Source organism: Chionomys nivalis, chromosome 12, assembly GCF_950005125.1.
Source record: "Chionomys nivalis chromosome 12, mChiNiv1.1, whole genome shotgun sequence".
NCBI lineage: Eukaryota > Metazoa > Chordata > Mammalia > Rodentia > Cricetidae > Chionomys > Chionomys nivalis.
Genome location: NC_080097.1, coordinates 50907759 through 50922742, shown reverse-complemented (window position 1 = coordinate 50922742; position 14984 = coordinate 50907759). Strand labels below are relative to the sequence as shown.

The following is a 14984-nucleotide window of genomic DNA, read 5'->3' as shown; positions in this document are numbered from 1 at the left end:
GTAGTGGCACAAAAGATGGGATAGCAACCAACCAGTATCTGAGTAGACGTAAGGCCCTTCCCATGAGATGAATCCCTACTTGTTACTGTGTGGGTATAGGCCAGGAACCTAAGGCAAAGCGAATACTACTGTTCCTGCTGAAGGAACATAGCAACAACATGACTCCTAGCAACATTCTGCTGTAACCATAGATCAGTGTCTAGTTCAGCCACCATCAGAGACGCCACCTTCTATAGGAGAAGGAGACTAATACAGAGACACACAACTAGAAAATGTGCAGAGAGCAAGAGACTTCGGAACACTTGGTCCTAAGTGGCATGTCTTCATCAAACCTCTCCACTCAGGGTTTGGGGAAATATGAGGAAGAGGAGGGGAAAGAGTTTAACAACTCGAGGGAACGAATGACTCCCAGGAAACAGTCTTCCAGACACAACAGGACTGACCACATATGAATGCACACAGGCTCTGGCAGTATGCAGAGTTTCTACACAGGTCCAAGTCAGATGGGTCCTAACACTGAGAGAGGGAAGTGGACAGAAGATCACATTTCTAAGAAGCTTTCTTCAATTGACACTCTCTAACAAAGGAAAAATTGGCTTTCTCCCATGGAGCCTCACTGATACAAACACATTTAATGGCAGGTTCCATGTCTAGCAGTAAATGGCCACACAAAACAAACTCAGTGGTATTTTTGGAGATTCTTTGCCTCAGATGCTTTGTTTGGGCATTTTTTTATCTTATTGGTCTTTTGCTTATGTAATGCGGTTTAGGGCTTTATGTTTTATCTGGGAGGAGATGAGAGAGGGGAAACAGTGACAGGAATCTGTTGTATGAAAACAATATTTTCAATAAAAGAGGCTTTGCTTATCAGTTTAGACAGATACACCTCGCCATACAGACCCAGTTGTTAATTCTTTCCAAAGCAAGCCATTTGTATCCACTGTGATCTTCCCCCTCGTAACCTGGTGCTGTTTCCACAATAGACCCAGCAAGGCCCTTCTTAGCTCCAGGGGTAGCCATCACTGAACAGCAGGAAGCATGTGTAGATGACTGTCACCAAGAAATAACCATGAAACCACCTTCTCTCTCCAGCCTCCAATGGCGGATCACACAAGGGGAAGTGCTAGAGAGCCCACACCCTCCTTCCTCTTGCGGCGCTTTCCTGTCTCCTCTGGGATTTTTAAAAGCAGCAAGAGAAGTTGGATGGTTCCACATTGAGACTTTAATCATATGTACTTATATTTACATGTCATATAAGCTTGGTGGCCCGAAGTTTATCATTTCAAATGTACAGACCAGCACACGGTGGTGCAAGGTTTAGAAGCAGCACTTCCTGCACAGTGAAGAATGACAAATGTCAGAGCTGGACCCACAATGCTGATACCTGTAGTTCTACAGCTAAAAAGCACTATCACTGCCTATCATAAAGTGCCCAGCAAACAGAAAGTGTCAGCTACTAAATGTCCCATTCTTTCCCCATAATGTGACGAGCGCCATGGTCCTTCTACTATACACATCCGCATTGAGCCTTACTGCCCACAATAATACAAATATAGACTCAAATATCATTCAGTCAAACCCAATGCTTACTATGGTTAATAAATATATACATATATATACAATCCGATTAGCTCCACAGAGAGAAATATATTTCAGTCAGAAAATCAGCAGTAAGTCAACATACTTAAAAAATACGCACTACGACTTTAAAAATATGTGCACTTGCATGCTGTCATGCTGAAGGCTACAGGCGCGCGTGTGGTCAGACTTAGACATGAAATATCAAGTCCTTTTGGGAGCATAAACACCCATCACTGCTAGTTGTTTAGGAAGGCGAAGGATCCGGGTCTCTCAGCACGGCCAGCTGTAGACTGGCTGTCTCTCACACTCACACATCTGGGAGATTCTGTAAGATCTGTCTCAAGGAAGCACAGGCAACCACATGGGCATCTGATGGGAGATTAGCAAGTGACTGGATCAACTTCTTCACTATGGTCTTCAGACACTGGTGCGCGGCATTCAAGTCTCTGTCAAACTGTTGCCCTTCAATTTGTAGAGCCAGGTGACTGCAGATGTTTCTAAACTCAACACTATCCTGAAATGAACAGCAAACAGGCAGGAAATTAGATCAATGATTTCTCAGAGAACTACCTCTCCATTCTTAGTTATAGGAGGGTGGTTTGACCAAAACTGACCCAACCCCACCTCCCGATCCATGAGATTGCACCGCGCCCAGTCAAATGAACTGATCAGCGATGGGCAGAGGGACAACACCCAGTCAAGTGACCTGGTCAGGTACAGGTGACCAATGAATGTCACTGGTCCCACTGCTATTGGACCAGAAGAGAGAAACTCTCTTTGATTGGGATTACTTGGGAATATTTTGTAACCTTTAGGACAAAGTACTAAGGAAGATGTCTCCAAAGCCAAAAGGTAGATGAAAGAGATTAAAAGTGACTGACTCTAATGAACTTTCTTGACTATATGGACCCAGGTACACTCGAACAGGGAACTCCAGGGTTGCTCATCTAGCTGAGTTAATGAAAAGCCATTTTTACTGAAGCTAGCTGAAGTCAAATTTCTGTTATTGTTCCTAAAAGAGCTGTGACAAATACACAAATGGCCTGTCTCCTTACTGTTCGGTGTTTACCATGCTCAAGATTCTACTCTAAGGTTTACAATGCAATGGACATGGCCTCCAGAAATGGTCAGTCTGGGCTTCACAGAGAGACCCCTATCTCAAAAAAACCTAAGAGCCCAAACTGATAGATCATGCAACAAAATAAGTCATGCAGCATAAACTATACAGATTGGAAAAGACTGGTTTGAATCAATGGGAAAAAATCAAACAGACACTGTCTGAAACACACAGGGAATGTTTTGTGGAATCGGATGCCGGCATGTCATCATGGAGCATATCGTAACACATCTGGAAGTCTGTGTCATACTAAAATCACAGTTTAAGCCCAGATAAATCAGTGGGGCAGCTTATCTTCTCAAACACACGTGACTTTAAAAAGCACTTCTAAATAATTCATAGGTCTAACCCCCCCCAAAAAAAAGAACTTTGAAAATATTCTATGTAGAACAGGTACAGTAACACTATCAAAATTGTGGAAAGGAGAACAATATAAAGACTTACATGCCTATATGCAAAAGAAAAAAATGACAGAACGTTTCTAAGCGAAGAATTAAACCCAATAGCTTGGTGGGGAAAGCATAAAATGCCACCCCCATCCCCTACCAATGGAAAAAAGGGCTGAGAGTTAATGGCAAGGTTAGGGAGTGGGTGATTTGAATGAGAATGGTTCCCCAAGATCATATAATGGAAAACCTGGTCCCTAATTGGTGGAACTGTTTGGGAAGGATGAGGAGGTGTGGCTTTGTTGAAAGTGTGTCACTGGGGGTGGGCTTTGAGGTTTCAAAAGGCCACACCATTTCCAGTTAGCTCTTCTCTCTGCCTCATCATTGCCTCAACATGTAAGCTCTCAGTTACTGCTCCAGCACCAAGCCTGCCTGCCTGCCTGTTGCCATGCTCTCTACTGTGGTGGTCATGGACTCATCCCTAACTGTAAGCCCCCAATAAATTCTTTCTTTTATAAGTTTCCTTAGTCATGGTGACTCTGCTTAGTCACTAAGAGAATGAGGGGCCAACATTTCTTCCTAATGCTGTATAGAAGAGAAAACTATTTTCTTCCAGAGAAATCACTATCACTTAAGAAAGAAGGATTTGGGTTTCTGCTTATTTTTCAGCATTTCCTAAGAAACAAAACAAGTAGAATTTACTGCAGTGCAGAGGGCCAATGTGAGAGCCTGGAGCTGAGGCAGGAGAGTGTACTGTTGTCCCTGGATGCCAGTATGCACAAACATAGCACTTGTCTTAATTATCTGCTAAGTATTTTTGCCTTTCTACCTTCATGTGTTTCTTGTCTCTGCCCAGAAGGTGCCAGGGTCTTCCAGGATCATCTTCTTACAGTTGATGGGGCAACCCACACTGCAGAATCATATTGCTTAGAATAAGAAAGTCACCATGGGCTGTTTCCCCCAAATTCACATCAAGGGAAACTGTCCAGTTGCTCTACAGAAGGAATCCAATCTAAGTACCAAGTGGAAGGATCAAAGAAGACATGCTATGGGAATGGCTGAGACCTGTGCTGATGTGTGCCTGTTCACCCCTAACCAAGATTAAAATGCCTTGAAAAATAAACCCAGCAGGGTGGTGGTGGCCCATGCCTTTAATCCCAGCACTCTGTAAGTTCGGGGCCAGCCTAGTCTACAGAGGGAGTTCCAGGACAGCCAGAACTGTTGCACAAAAAAACAAGAATAAATGAAAAGAAAAAAAATAGAAGATAAACCCATGGGCCTGAAAGCTGAAATTGACTGCACATTTACTTATGTAAAGACTCAAAAAGGGCATCTTTGGGGAAATTATAAAAGTCTATAGTTGGTTTCCAAGGGCCTGGGTAAACTGCAGGCTTATGGTGAGCTTTGCAAGGTCGCTTTTATTTTATTATCACAGTATAGTCTTTCCTTATAGTCCTTTCTAAAATACAGTAACAATCAATGAAGACAAATGATTAGGAGTTGGCTTCCCACGTGACTCTTACTCTGGCTAGGGGTTGGAGATGGTGGAATACAACAGGTGATTTCTTCCTTTCTAGGACTAAGTGCCAACTCTGAATACACAAATCACTGTCTTCAATCAGCTTAGCGCTGCTTCTGCTGGGGAAGACTAGAATCCCAAGACACAAGGTCAAGGCTCATTAAATGCTTTGTGGTTTTCAGTAGAAACACGCAAGATCAATACTGGCCATGATCTCACTCTCGGTGCCTTCCATTCGATGACAAACCATAGTCTCCTGTGACTGTTACACGGGAAGTCCCAGGCGCTCCTAGAAATGATGCAATATCCTGCAGCGCTTTGAGCACTTTGCCAAAGTCAGAACCAGACACCTGAGCCACCAAAAACAGTTTGGGGAGCATCTAAAGTGCTTTGTAATTCAGACTCTGCCTATGAAATGCGTTGACAGCTACAGCGGTCCAAACTGAAGGCACCATGGTAAAGATTCCCCTCCCATGTCCTAACTAAATCTAACCCTGTTTAACTCAGCTACTAAAGCAGCAAATTTATTTTAAATGTGCATCAAGCTATGTGACGTGACTACACTGGAGAAAGCCATGAAGACATGTTTCCCTGTCTCTAAAGAACCGACAAAGCAGCGAGGAGAACGGGCACACGAGTATCTGTCCAAACATACAATGAAAACTGAGAAGCTCCGTAGTGAGAGGAGGAAGCCCTGGGTGAGTGTGTATTTTGACATGGGCATGGCCTGTGGGGCACTCGCAAGGCCTTGGATGTATGGGACAATTGGCAAAGCTACTACCCACAAGGACCAAGCTAAAGATGGGTAGGAAAACTCTCTCTGGAGTTCATATACATACATGTGTGTGTGTGTGTGTGTGTGTGTGTGTGTGTGTGTGTTTATGAGGACCATGGGTCAGTGAGTGCAAAGACTATCAACTGTGACTTCTATCTCCATTCCTCCAGACGTTCATAGCCTGAGACTATTTGCCTACAGAGACAGGACTAGTTCACTCCTCCCCCTGTACGGTACCTAATAAATATGCTGCGGTTCCAGGTCAAGGCAACCAACAGGTTCGCTCTAAATGTATCTGTTTAACTTTGTTTATTCTCTCCCTGTTTTTAACCATGGTCCCTGGGTGCAAGCCACATGGGACATGGCAGAGGTCCATGGGAAAACTGCAGAGAGTTCATCCTCTTGAAGAACAGACTCTGACATACTTAGAACCAGTGCCCAGTCCAGGGTCCCTACAAAGCTGGGTGTGTCCTTTCTACTGTGTGCCCCATATGTTTCTGTCAAAAATTCATGCAGATACATTAGAGAAACCCATGTTCATACAAATGAAATTACTTCAAGAAGATTACAGTTTCACTTATTCATCATTATTGTAAATGTATTATGATGTGTATATATGTTTGTGTACACACACATGCTAACTCACATGTGCACACACTGATGTGTATACGTGAAGGTTGGGGGTGAGTGGACAACTTTTGGCAGTCCATTCTCTCCTTCCATCACAAGTTTGGGGATTAAACTGAGATCCTAAAGCTTGCATGTCAAAAGATTTTACTCACAGCTGGGCAGTGGTGGCGCACACCTTTAATCCCAGCACTTGGGAGGCAGAGGCAGGTGGATCTCTGTGAGTTCGAGGCCAGCCTGGTCTACAAGAGCTAGTTCCAGGACAGGCTTGATAGCTACAGCAAAACGGTGTCTCAAAAAACCAAAAACCAAAAAAGAAAGAAAGAAAGAAAGAAAGAAAGAAAGAAAGAAAGAAAGAAAGAAAGAGAAAAAGAAAAGAAAGAAAGATTTTACCCACTAACCAACTCCAATCTAACATGATTTTTAAAAACAACTGTTTGTTATTATTATTATTATTATTATCATTATCAGAACTCTTTCCTGTAATGGTAAAACAGTAGCCTTCTCCAAAGGTAACATATTATTTCCCAGCACCTTGACTATGTTACTCAGGGCATCATGGGTATCAGGATGGGCCTCCCTCTGAGCAGGCAAGAGCCCATTCTCTCAAGAGTAAAGCAGTTGCCATCAACACGCTGGTTCTGCCCTTTGACGGGTCACCTTCAGACAATCTATCTATGGAAAATCCATTTTCTTATCTATAAAATATAATTAATAATAGTGGCACAAAGGACTACTCTACTGTGTCCAGCCACAGTGGCCTACCCAGGGGCATTCTCCCTTCCTCAGCTCTGAGCTCCCATTCAGTATGAAGGAGATCTCTTGGGAACACTGCTGCCCTGGGGATTTCTTGCATTGGATATTGTGTTTATTAATAATGTATATGTCTGGAATGTTTGAACAGTATTTTTTTAAAAACCTGAAAAGAACTATGGCTTCAAGTTCTTTGTACTGCAATGCCCATAAAAGGGAAAAGTCGAGCCCTTCCTTTCCAGAATCTTGCAGAAAATAAACACTCCCTTAGGAACTGAAGGCTTGAAGACAGGAGAATCTGTCAGCAGGAGCTTCAGGGCTTGCTTTCTGAAAGCAGCACTGATGGTGAATAAATCCAGAAGTATGTGTGATATCACGGGCTCTCAAAAGCAGATGATGCTTAAACAACCTACAAGTGGATGTGGGTACATGTTCGTGTGTATGTGCAAATGTGTGTGGAGGGTAGAGATTGGTGTGTCAGGTATCTTCCTCAATCACTGTGTGTGTGTGTGTGTATACATGTGCATCTTCATTCACGAACACATGGAGGCCAGAGGCTGACATCAGTTCCTCAGTTATTTTTCACCTTTATTCGGGGGGACAAGGTCTCTCAGTGAACTTGAACCCACCAATTGGCTAGACGGGAAACCAATGGACTTCAGGCATCTGCCTGTCTCTACCCAGCCAAGCACTGGGCTTACAGGCACATGCCATGCTGTCTGGCTTTTACTTAGGTTCTGGAGATCTGAGCTCAGGTCTTTTCTACGCCTATACAGCACTCTCCTGACTGAACCGTCTCCCTATCCCTCCACCTTTTTAAAATATACATTTATATTTTTGCGTGTGCTGATGTTTTGTCTGCATGTATGTCTGTGTATTACATGCATGCAGGTCAGAAGAGATTGTCCAGATACCCTGAAACTGGAGTGATAGATGGTTGTGAGCTGCCCTGTGGGTGATGGGAATAGGACTCAAACCCTCCGGAACAGTAGTCAGTGCTCTTAACCTCTGAGCCATCTCTCCAGTCCCACCCCATTCTTAGTTGAGACGCGGCCTCTCACTGATCCTGGAGCTCATTGGTTCAGCTGGACTAGTTGGCTGGCAAACTCCAGGGATGCTCCTGTTTCTGCCTCTCAGTCTGGAAACCATTTTTACATGGGCGGAAAGAAAGATCCTATATGTACAGGGTAAGCATTGTACCACTGATCCATCACCTCAAGTCCCAAAGGTGATGTTTTCACCTGCCATGTCACCTCCAAAGTCACCTAGAGATCTGAACAACTTAGGCTGGCAACCTACTGATGTCGGAGTTAAGTTCACTCAAGATGGTCACATCCAGAGCTGGAGCTCCAAAGGCCTCATGAGCACCTTTCTTCCTGTTTTCCTCTAAATCCCATCCTAACACTATCCACAGAGAGCAGGAAGGAGGACAGGAAGAGAGGCAGACAGGAAGGCAAAGAAAATGGTGAGGGGGTTGTAACTCAGAGACAGATATACACAGGGGCAGGGGCAGCAGCAGAGCAAGAAGGAAACAGCTGCCCTTTCCTGGGTCTCTTGGGGGAACACCTTGCCCGTGAACATCCGCCTAGCCAGCACACCACCTCCTCTTCTGCAACCCAGGGCAGTGCTAACCACAAACACGCATCAGTGGAATGGGAACAATGTTTCCTGCCGTAGAGGAGGACTGTGGACAGCTGGGAACTTCCCCAACCTCACCTGACTCATCAGCAGCTGTGTACCTCCAAGTTCACAAGGCCCTGAGCCCAAGGCCACACTGTGCATCAACGAAACGTGCAGTGGGAAACCTGAGTGCGTACCACCACCATAGAGTCTGTCGTCCACAGGAAATTCAGCGTTTTCACTTGTGGAGGGTCATACCGAAGCCTCCTCATGCTTTCGCATTGGGTATGACACAGTTTACAAGGGAGAGAGGCCGGTGAAAAGAGCTTTCATGATGAGTCCCAACAAGACTCACGTGTGCTCATGGCGCTCAAACCTTGTGGAGTTCCTGCCCAGCAGTCAAGCAAAACTCTGTCTTCCAGCCTTCTGCTCCCTTTCCCCAAAATCTCATTTCAGAACGCTTTCGTGTTCTCTCTGTTATAAACCATTACAAAACTGCAAATAAACTAGCCATAGGACCATAAAAGCAGAGTTTTGCCGGGCGGTGGTGGCGCACGCCTTTAATCCCAGCACTCGGGAGGCAGAGGCAGGCAGATCTCTGTGAGTTCAAGACCAGCCTGGTCTACAAGAGCTAGTTCCAGGATAGGCTCCAAAACCACAGAGAAACCCTGTCTCGAAAAACCAAAACCAAAAAAAAAAAAAAAAAGCAGAGTTTTGTCTCAAGTAACAAGCAGTTCCCTAGCTGTGGCTACTGACAACCGTGAACTTGTATTTCTTCAGCAGTATCGTAGTGTGGTGTAGTCTTGCAATGGCCCTTTGCACCTTGCCCAGGATATTAATCAGTCCTTTGCCCAGGCTCCAAGCTGAATATTAGTTCCTTTTTAGCCGACACTGATACTACATTGACTGAGCTTGTGTTCATGACTTCTTATGTAAGCACCTAATGCTAAGTCCTCAGGCCTCTGTCATTCACCGTACCACACGCAGGCTTGCATTGTCCCGGGCCATCATCACAGGGGTGAGGTCAGCATGAGATTAGAGAGAGGGAGGGTTCACATGACTTGCCAGTGTGCACGGTTACTGGGTGTTCTAGTTCACTTTCCGTTATTGTAGTTAATCCCTTACTTAATTTATAGATTAAACTACAGGGTGCATACAATAGGTTTGGGTATTCTGCTCTGTTGAAAGCACACATAGAGGCAAGCAAAGGATTCACCTCAGTGGAACAAGAAAGAACACACGGGAGGGAAATAATGATGTGTTTGAGATGATAAGAAAGGTGGGCGGAAGAACCGGGAGCTGGCTCAGTCGGCACAGTGTTTTCTGGGTAAGCATGAGAACTTGAGCTCATATCCTCAGCACCCACATTAAAACACAGCAAACAATACACCAGGTGAGTCGTAACACCACCTAATTCCAGGGCCAAGGAAGCAGGGACAAGAAGATCCCTGGGGCTTACTAGTCAGCCTATCTGGCCAAATCAGTGAGCTGCAGGTGCAGTGAGAGACCCTGTCTCCAAAAAAGGTAGCAAGTGACTGAGGAAGATCCCTGACATTGATCTGTAGTCTCCACTTGTACATGCATGTACATAGCAGAGCACACACACCACACACATACCACAGACACACATACAATACACACACCCCACACACAACACACACAGACACACCACACACACAACATACATCACATGCACAAGCAATAGTTCAGCGGGAAAGGAAGATATTTGGTTCATTGGCCTCAGTTTTGCCAGAGGATGAGTAAGATCTAGATAAAGACACCCGGAAAAGGGTAGAATGTGCTTAGGACCTTACGTCACCTTTAGAAATGCCTAAAGGATTACCGAGTATGAGTGGCCACTGTACCGAACAAAACACCACAATCTCAGTGCCGGTGGCATTAGGGTTCTTGTTCCTGAGAACATCACCCCTAACCTGACTCACACCGCAAGCCAGCCACCAGTGGCTGATCTGTCTAGTATTCTAGGGTGCCAAGCAGTCCTTTTCCCTTCTCGGTCCCAAGTGTCCAGAATCACTTTTGTCCTTCTTCCAAACTGAACCCCTCGATGCTCGTGGTTTAAATCACACAGCCTCCCTGCATCTCCCAATGTGGAAAGCACACAGTCATGGAGAGAGAGAGAGAGAGAGAGAGAGAGAGAGAGAGAGAGAGATATGCTTCCCCCAAGCAGCCTTCATAGATTACCTTAGGCAACACGTATCCTTCATTCAACTTGTCAAGCTGCTGGCCTGTCTGTGCCCTGCGTATCTGACATCACACTGTAGTGGAGACTTATTCTTACTTGCAGATGCCTGGCCTTAGCTTGGCTTGTTTCTAGTCAGCTTTTCTAACTTAAATTATCCCGTTTCTCTTTAACTACCTCTTGCCTCTGAGCTTTTTAACTTTCTTTATTCTATATATCTTTCTTTCCTTCTTAGTCCATGGCTGGCTGGATGGCTGGGTGGCTGGCCCCTGGCATCCTCCTCTCCTCCTTTTCTCGTTCCTCCTCCTCTCTCTCTCTTCCTTAGTTTTCTCCTATTTATTTATTCTCTCTGCCGGCCAGCCCCGCCTATTTCTCTCTCCAGCCTAACTATTGGCTGTTCCATTCAGTTCTTTAATTGACCAATCAGGTAGGTGTTTTAGACAGGCAAAGTGACACAGCTTTATAGAGCTAAACAAAAGCAACATAAAGGAATGCAACACATTTTGCTCGTTAAAACAAATATTCCACAGCATGAACAAATATAACACATCTTAAACTAATATTCCACAACACACTGCTACAGGCTTGAATATGAAAAACACCCCCGGCTACTGTTTAGATTGTTCTACCGTGAATGGCTCAACTTGGGTTAGGGCTGTACAGCTTTTATAGGGTGGGGCCTTTGTGGTGGAGGTAGGCTTTTGAAGACTAAAGACCATCCCTAACCCTCACCTACACATCCTGCTCCTTGCTTACAAGTCCCCATGATGTCCAAGCACCAAGAAGCAGTTCTACCATGCCTTTCCCCAGAGGATGGACCAACATCTCTTTGCAACTGTATGCCAAAAATAAATCTGTCACTGGGGAAATAATTCAGTGGGTGAGTTACTGCCTGGCACATGTGGGGTCCTGGGTTCACTCCCCAGTGTCATCGAAGAGCAAAAGAGGTAAAGGCTAAACCATAATAAACTTCTCCTCTTTTAAATTATTTCCATCAGACTCTTGGTCACAGTGACCAAAAGCTACTAATACCCATATGTGTTTCTAACATGTTTTTAATATTACATGGCACTTGAAATTTCATCAGTTCTGAGATACACATTCTTTCACATTTTAAATTCAATGAAATCAGTATGTAATTCACAACCAATACTAGTCACACACTGACAGAATTTAAACTTTTTCTTGAGGAGGGAAGGAAGAGAGAGACACCCCTGCATCAGACACTGCTTGGTGATGTTTGATTTGAATTTCTTATAATTCAAATGATGCTGATGCAGCTTAGTATAGTGCATGCTTTCCAAACTTTGGCTCATAGAATAACAACAGCATCAATCCTTAAGGAATGCACCAAGCTCTCTTCAGCACCCTGTCTCCTCTGGACTCCTAAGTGATGGACAAGATGATGCTCCTGGCCACAACTTGAGAGCCAGCATGTCCCAAAAAAGGTATGACCTTAAGACAATGTCCTAGTTTGCTTTCTATTGCTGTGATTAAACACCATGACCAAAAGCAGCCTGAGAAGGAAAGGGTTTATTTCAGTTTACAGTTTATAGCCCTTCGTGAAGGAGTCAGGGCAGGAACTGGAGGCAGGAACTGAAGCAGAGGGCATGGAGGAACCATGGTTACTGGCTTGCTCCCTATGGCTTGTTATACAACCCAGGACCAGCTGCCCAAGGGTAGCACTGTCCAGTGAGTTGTGACCTCTTCCCCCACTCCTCTCTCACATCCATTATTAGGTCAGAAAATGCCCCCACCCCAGATTTGCCTATAGTCAATCTGACAGAGGCATTTTCTTTGTTGAAGCCTGTTCTTCTCTGGTGACCCTAGCTTGTGTCAAGTTAATAAAAATCTAACAAGCACAATTAGGTTAGTTAATGGCGAGGCCAGGACTGAACCCCAAAACCCTAGACCCCAACCTACCTCAGATCTCTTCCCAGTTCTGCCCCATACATATTCAGCAGGAGTCCCTGTTACTATCAGCAAGCCTGTCAACATCTGGGGCCCCCTACCCTCAGCACACTTTATGAGGATTTAGGTTCTCCATCAGGTCTCTGCACTCCATGAGGAACTGGATTTATGCAAAATAACTGTGATTCACCAGTGTGCAGGAACTTTAAATAAACGCGGGTGATGCCGTCATAATCTATGCAGCTAGGGACGTAAAGTGTACTTAAGGTTATAAGCTTAGAGGAGGAAGTGGGGGCAGCTGACTTCCACAGGTAGAAAAAATGATCTATGTGACAAGTAGATCTTGACAAGACTTCTTCCTCTTTATCCCGCACTCCACCCCCTCCCTACACACATGTATACACACACACACACACACACACACACACAAAGTCCCGTTCCAGGTCTAGTTCCTCAATCAGGCAGACCCCAGGTGGTTGGTTCTCAAGCTCTCTATAGGACGTGCCAGTCCTCAATGCTTATCTCCTTTTGACCCCCCCCTTCCCCGCCCACGGCAGGTTGACCACACCCTGCTCCACTCCATCCAGCAGCCACTGCAGGCCAACAGGACAGCAGGACAGACTCACCTTCAGGTGGATGGGGAAGGGCCGCTCCTGCTGAAGAGGCCCAAGCAGAGTCTGCTCTACGCTGACCAGCTCCGAGGTCGAGTCCACCACGCGGGCCAGCGCGCTGCGCATCGCCATCCGCGCCAGGGTGCAGGGCCCGCGGTCCCGGGGGAAGGGCAGCAGCTCGGCGCCCCCCTCTGCGCCCCGCAGCCCGCCTGCCTCGGGGGAGCTCCGAGCTCCAGCGACCCCGCGTCCCAGCCCCCGCCGAGTCCGCATCTGGCCTGGCCGACGAGCTTGGGCGACGGGCACGTGGTCCGGGCCGCGTGGGCTTCCGGGGGCGCTAGGACCGTCGCCCCAGCCCCACTCCTGCTGGAGTAGCTGCAGGGTCTGCAGAGCCACCATTTGGTGACTGATGGAAGCCACTAAGGGCGCGGGGCTGGCCATGGCCGGCTGGCAGCTGGGCGCAAGCGAGCAGGTGGAGCGCAGGAGAGGGAGCCTGGCTGCGTTCGGGGTCGCGGGGTCACATTTTCCCAACTCCCGGCTCTCCCCCGGCCTCCGCGTCCCTCAGCGTGTGTGGCCCGCCCCGCCCCCGGCCCGCAGGTGGTGACCCAAACTTGCCCCTGCATTCAGTTCCAGGCAGAATGGGCTCAAAATGACCCAAAGCTGCCAGAAGCCTGCTCCTCCGTGAGCGCTTGAACATCAGCCAGATGCTGAGCTCTGGTTCTTCCGCCTCTCGGGGCTTTGGTGGGGAAACGCGCGGCTTTGTGCGGATGTATCTATCCCCAGATACCCCGCCCCCTTCTTTCCCGAAGGACGCCAGTCAAGGACCGCTTAAGGCAGGGGAGGCCCCAGGTTTGGGGTGTCACCGGGAGCCAAAGTGCCCAGAGCTCCCGCCAAACTCACAAAGGACATTGGTGGATTCCCCTTCCTTCTCTGGGGGTGTTTTCAGAAACTCTGTAAAATAGCCTTGCGGACGTCCAAACAAAAGATGTGGACAGCGAGTCTTAAAGTTCATCCCTTATTGCTTGGTTCCCCGCAGGTAATGAAATGGCATCAAGGAAGAGTTGGCACTACTTGCTCCTGAACCCAAACCTGGCACTGCCCAAATGAGGAGCTTGACTGTTTTGTGTGGAAGGACTCAGGCAGCAAGGTCAAAGGTCAGTCCTGTTCCGGAGCATGAATCTCAGGACAGCTGTATAAATACTCATTTTTAATCACACCAAACATGGTGGTTTGGGTTCGTGTGTGTGAGTGTGTGTGTGTGTGTGTGTGTGTGTGTGAGTGGGGGGGGCAGAGAGTGTGGTTTGTTGTTTTTTTTTTTTTTTTTTTTTAAGGCCTTTGGAGGGAGTAGAAGGGAGAACTATCCCAGAGAGCATCTTTTTTTCTGCTTTCGTCTTGTAAGGAGAATCCAATGATCCAGCCCAGCAGACGCAGGGGCACAGGGCAAACTAGAGGCTCAGGCAGATGGAGAGCATGTCCTGTGGAGTCAGTTCTGGAAGCTCTCTGAATGGAAAAGCCCTGGCGCTGGTGCTGTCGGCACAGACGAGTGAGCATTTAGAGATATGGAGTCCATTAAGATTTCATTGACTCCAGGGTAGTTGACCCTGTGCAATCCTCCCCGCCCTCCAACAAAGGTTCTTGGAAATCTCAGTTTCCTTCCTCTCTGAAAAACAATCTAAATAAAGAGGTTTTTTAAAAAACAAAAACAATCGTGTTACGGTTAATTATATCTAGGTAAAACATGCTAATCTGCAGCCACAGAGGAAATGACTTTGGAGAGAAGCAGTTTGTTATTGATTAGTTTACCTCGCCATGAAGTTACTTAAGTTCATCCACAGAAATACAGAAATTCTCCCAAATTGTGTATTTACTGTTTAAATCTTCGGATGC

The 14984-nt window shown here is 46.3% G+C and overlaps 1 protein-coding gene and 1 long non-coding RNA gene across 2 annotated transcripts; one reads left to right on the top strand and one right to left on the bottom strand.

Annotated features, from left to right (window-relative positions):
* Nucleotides 1-946: 946 nt before the first annotated feature.
* Dleu7 (deleted in lymphocytic leukemia 7) lies at nucleotides 947-13835 on the bottom strand. Its single transcript, XM_057786385.1, has 2 exons — nucleotides 13116-13835; nucleotides 947-2095 (listed from the first exon to the last, which is right to left on the bottom strand). The coding sequence occupies exons 1-2, from the start codon at nucleotides 13536-13538 to the stop codon at nucleotides 1889-1891; spliced, it is 630 nt and encodes a 209-aa protein (XP_057642368.1). The 5' UTR covers nucleotides 13539-13835; the 3' UTR covers nucleotides 947-1888.
* LOC130885013 (uncharacterized) lies at nucleotides 13084-14773 on the top strand. Its single transcript, XR_009058127.1, has 3 exons — nucleotides 13084-13191; nucleotides 14134-14251; nucleotides 14497-14773. It is a non-coding gene; the product is annotated as an uncharacterized LOC130885013 (long non-coding RNA).
* The last annotated feature ends 211 nt before the right edge of the window (nucleotides 14774-14984 follow it).

Bases quoted from the DNA above. Each gene is read 5' to 3' on its own strand.
- Dleu7 (XM_057786385.1), bottom strand. From the start codon at position 13,538: ATGGCCAGCCCCGCGCCCTTAGTGGCTTCCATCAGTCACCAAATGGTG. The intron at 2,096-13,115 runs GTGAGTCTGTCC...TGTTCATTTCAG, and splicing joins CCTTCCCCATCCACCTGAAG to GATAGTGTTGAGTTTAGAAA.